This window comes from Poecilia latipinna, unplaced genomic scaffold, assembly GCF_001443285.1.
Source record: "Poecilia latipinna isolate Pla-1442-1.1 unplaced genomic scaffold, P_latipinna-1.0 Scaffold3999, whole genome shotgun sequence".
Taxonomy (NCBI): Eukaryota; Metazoa; Chordata; class Actinopteri; order Cyprinodontiformes; family Poeciliidae; genus Poecilia; species Poecilia latipinna.
Genome location: NW_015116615.1, coordinates 54,683 through 59,274, shown reverse-complemented (window position 1 = coordinate 59,274; position 4,592 = coordinate 54,683). Strand labels below are relative to the sequence as shown.

Here is a 4,592-nt window from a genome sequence, read left to right as displayed (position 1 = left end):
CAATTAGCCTGTAGCAGGACTGCATTCTAGCTGCAGTTGTGTCGATTCTGCAGCAGCTTCAGTCACGTTGAACTGTTGTTCTTGTTCTTCGGCACTGCTGTCAGTTATCTTCACATCCTCACAGCCAGAGCTCCGGCTGGCAGCCAGGAAGGGGAGCTGGAACTGGGTCACAGAACCGCTGCAGTGGGATTCACATGGCTGCAGGGATATCAGGGCAGAAAGCCCAGAACAAACCCAGTGAGCCCAGTCCAGACTCAGAAACTGCAGATCTTCGGTGTGGATCCAGGAAATCCTGCAGGCTGCAGACAGACTGACTTCCTACTGACACAGCAGCTCATAGCAGCCATTGCCATAGCAACCAACAGTGTATGTGGTTTCTGATCAGCCCTGCCAGACCCAGGTCCTCTGCACCTGAAACAGGTGAGAGCACCTGTCCAGCCTGTGACCCGTCAGCCTTCATCCTGCAGCATCGTCTTCCTCCAACCAGCTGATCCGCTTCACATCCATATTATGGGATGTCGTTTCCAACGTTACAGCCGATTCCAGTGGAATATTTTCACCTTCAGAAGTGTCACAGTTTAAATATTTAGCTAGCTAGCGAAATAATTAGTTTGAAGTTAAACATTTAGCTTGGTAATATTTCGGTCACCAATTAGCTGCAGCTCGACGTTTTATTTACGCTGTGACGGTAAATATGGCTGAAACATGAAGCCGAATTCATTTCTGCTCTTTCAGGATAAAAACCCAAAATGTTGCAGTTGCTGTCTGACTGTGATGATCGTCATGATGTGTCTGGTTTTCATCTGAAAGTTTAAACTGCGACTGAAGCTGAACCAGAGTCGGTTCTGATCCAGAAACTTCTGTAGAGGTTCTGGATCAGAGAAGGTTCCAGAACCTCCTGGATCTGAGTCCGGGACATCAGAACTGGACTCTCGGTTTCTTCATTTCTTTCTACATTTTCACTTCATGCCTGCTGCTGGTATTTATTTGATTTCTGCTGGACCCGAGACTGGACTCTGGTTCTGATCCGGTTTCCTCACCGTATGACGTCTTTGTGTCCGTTGCGAGCCGCCAGGTGCAGCGGCGTGGTGTAGGCGGAGTCTGTCGGCTCCTTCCTCTCATCCTCCAACAACGCCGCCACCATGTTGCTGCTCAGGAGCAGCTGGACCACCTGGAGGGGACAGAGGACAGGGGGACAGGTGGACGGGAGGACAGGGAGACGGGCGGACAGAGGGCAGGATGACAGGAGGACGGGAGGACAGGGGGACGGGCGGACAGAGGACAGGAGGACAGGAGGACAGAGGGCAGGAGGACAGAGGACAGGGGGACAGGAGGACAGAGGGCAGGAGGACAGAGGACAGGGGGACAGGAGGACAGAGGGCAGGATGACAGGGGGACAGAGGACAGGAGGACAGGGGGACAGGTCCTCTGATTAAGTCCAACCTGTTTTCTAGTGTCAGGAATAAACTGTAATGTTTTTGTGGATGTCGGATGCCATGTTGGATGTTGGATGTTATGTCGGATGCCATGTTGGATGCAGACACGCGGTGCTGAGACCATGGAGCAGGAAGTGAGTCGGGATAGTTCAGGTTTTTCTGGATCGTTCAGCCAGTTCAGGAATCCAGAAGTGACCTTAATATTCCAGAACATTCCTAAAGTGATACATCCTACCGAGGAGAACAAAACTAAACCGACATGTTTACAAATACGAGCTAATTTCAGGCGGATAGCTCCCAGAACCCGACCTCCCAGAACCCGACCTCCCAGAACTGCTCGCTCACCTTGGCCCGTCCGAACTCACAAGCCAGGTCCAGAGGAGTCTTCTTGGCCCGGTTGAGCAGACACGGGTTGGACTGATGCTGCAGCAGCATCTCCGACTGAAAGCACAAACAGAATCAGATCAGGTTCTGCCAGTGACCCGGCACTAGAGGTTCTCCTGGTTCTGGGATGCTGCTGCAGGATCCTGTGGTTCTGACCCGGTTCTGGCTCTCTGTGAAAGAATCAGCTAATCCTGCTGAGTCGCTTTCCTGTCAGGATCTTCAGGAGCGGATTAAACCGGCCCAACAGAACCAGAACCAGAACTTCTGTTCACTGTAATTCAGCCAGAATCACCAGAATCTCTGGGATTATTAATCCATATTCAAATGTGTTCCTGCAGCGGACCAGAACCGGGTCAGATCCAGAACCCTGCAGAGAGGAAACTCATCTGTCATTATGGGAAGACAAAACCTCAGCGGGCGTCGTCATGGAAACCATCACAATATTAAAACACTACAGCAGAACCTAAGGTCCAGAACCAGGTCTGAACAAAACCAGAACCCAACTCATCACCCGGGTCTGGAGAGGAGAACATGCAGGGTTCTGGTTCTGTGGACTCACCACCTCGTAGTGCCCATACTGGGCCGCCAGGTGCAGCGGGATGTGTCCGTCCATGGAGGCGCCGTTGACCGACGCTCCGGATCGGAGCAGCGTCAGGACGGACTGGGCCTTCCCCTGCCAGGCGGCGTAATGCAGCGGTCGCATTCCTGCAACCATAGCATGCGATCAGAACAGAACCAGAACTGCCGGAACGGGCCCAGCAGAACCTCACCGTTGGTGTCTTTAATGTCGACGGCGGCCTGAGCCTCCAGCAGCGCCGCCAGCAGCTCCGTGGTTCCGGTGAGGGCAGCATGGTGCAGCGCCGAGAAGCTGCAGGTCAAAGGTCACACAGAGACCCCAGGTCAAAGGTCAGTTCATTAAAAGCTGGGAGAAGCAGACATTTTCTCAGCCATAAATGTTGTTCATGATGAAACACGAAGATAAAAGTTTTGCTTAAAGCTAAAATCATTTTAACTTTTTACCACAAAAATATCATTTTTATTCAATTTTCAACTAATTTAAAAACAGTTTTTTATACCAGCTCAACAACATGGGAAAGTGACCAGATTTTACTTAAAACAGGTCTTCAACATGGGGGTGGCGACCACTAGAGGGTCGGGAGATCCTGCGGAGGGGTCATGAGATTTCTGATTAAAAATATTTTATTTTTAAAAATTGAAAATTACGTCTTTAAATAAACATTAATATGAATCCAAGTTGTAAGAAATTAATAAAAAGAGGCATAAAATAAAGATGATGTGATGGACCAGAACCGGTTCAGAACCAAGTCTAACAGAACTGAGATGACTCAGCATGTCTCCGTCCTCCCACAGCTGAGCGGGTCGTACTGAGAGGAAACGGACCTGCGGGCTGCAGGCCGGTTCTGGCTGCAAAGAGCCGGATAAAAGGACGGGGGTGGGGGGACGAGTCTCTCTCTTGTGAAACGCCGGTGATGCGTTCATGTCCAGAGAGCGCCGCCGGCAGCGGCAGTAATGGACGGAGCTCAGAGTTTCAGGTTGAGATTTGGTGAAGCGTCGACGCTCTGATGGCTGAGCTGAAGCAGGAAGCTGGACGAAGCTGAAGCAGGAAGCTGGACGGAGCTGAAGCAGGAAGCTGCATCCAGCAGAAGCAGGAAGCTGCATCCAGCAGAAGCAGGAAGCTGCATCCAGCAGAAGCAGGAAGCTGGACGGAGCTGAAGCAGGAAGCTGGACGGAGCTGAAGTAGGAAGCTGGATGGAGCTGAAGCAGGAAGCTGGATGGAGCTGAATCAGGAAGCTGGACGAAGCTGAAGCAGGAAGCTGGACGGAGCTGAAGTAGGAAGCTGCATCCAGCAGAAGCAGGAAGCTGGACGGAGCTGAAGCAGGAAGCTGGATGGAGCTGAAGCAGGAAGCTGGACGGAGCTGAAGCAGGAAGCTGCAGCGATCTGAGATCTGATGCAAAATCATCAGATTCATCATAAAAACAAAACAGCAGCTTTATGAACCAGAGACAAGCAGCTGGTCCCAGTTTGACCCCGTTAATGGGACTGAGAGCAGATCAGCTTTCACTGCTGCTGGCCATTGAGGAAGAGGAGGAGGAAGACCTCCCTGACATTCAGTCAACATTCAAACTGATTGTGTCACATTCCTGCTCCGGCCTCCACCAATCACAGAACTGGAAACCTTCCTCTGACCAATCTCAGGCTCACACTGAAGGGGCGGGGCCTCCCTGAGGTTCCCTAACGAGCTCCGCCGCCTGGCCTTTGCCCCCAGCTGGCAGACTCACCCGTTCCAGCTCAGCACTCTATGGAAACTAGTAAAACATGAAGGAAACCAGTCCAAACATGCAGCCACCACATGGACTCAAACAGTCATCCATCCCTCATTGTTCCCACTGAATGTGTCACAGAAACGCTAGGAAAGACAAATCGTCTCTATGACGACCAGGGCGACTTGCACAACCAACAACCACAGCTCTGATTTGCTCCTGAAACCACGCCCCCCTAGTATGCATGTGCATCTGGAGGGGAGGGGCGCAGCAGAACATGGTGAGAGGAGCTAACAGAAAGGGGAGGAGCCTAGCATGATGGGATGAGCTAACAGAAAGGGGAGGAGCCCAGCATGATGGGATGAGCTAACAGAAAGGGGAGGAGCCTAGCATGGCGGGAGGGGTTAACAGAAAGGGGAGGAGCCTAGCATGGCGGGAGGGGTTAACAGAAAGGGGAGGAGTCTAGTCTTGCAGGATCAGAGCAGCAGC

General features: G+C 51.8%; 1 protein-coding gene across 1 annotated transcript in view; it reads right to left on the bottom strand.

Moving 5' to 3' along the window:
* Positions 1 to 982: 982 nt before the first annotated feature.
* LOC106942039 (caskin-2-like) overlaps positions 983 to 4,592 on the bottom strand; it is a 27,586-nt gene continuing 23,976 nt past the window's right edge. The window contains exons 5-8 of the mRNA XM_015025212.1: positions 2,591 to 2,688; positions 2,380 to 2,525; positions 1,782 to 1,877; positions 983 to 1,171 (exon numbers count right to left, since the gene is read on the bottom strand). Coding sequence (XP_014880698.1) covers positions 1,037 to 1,171; positions 1,782 to 1,877; positions 2,380 to 2,525; positions 2,591 to 2,688 — 475 coding nt within the window. The 3' untranslated portion in view covers positions 983 to 1,036. The remainder of the gene's footprint in view (positions 1,172 to 1,781; positions 1,878 to 2,379; positions 2,526 to 2,590; positions 2,689 to 4,592) is intronic.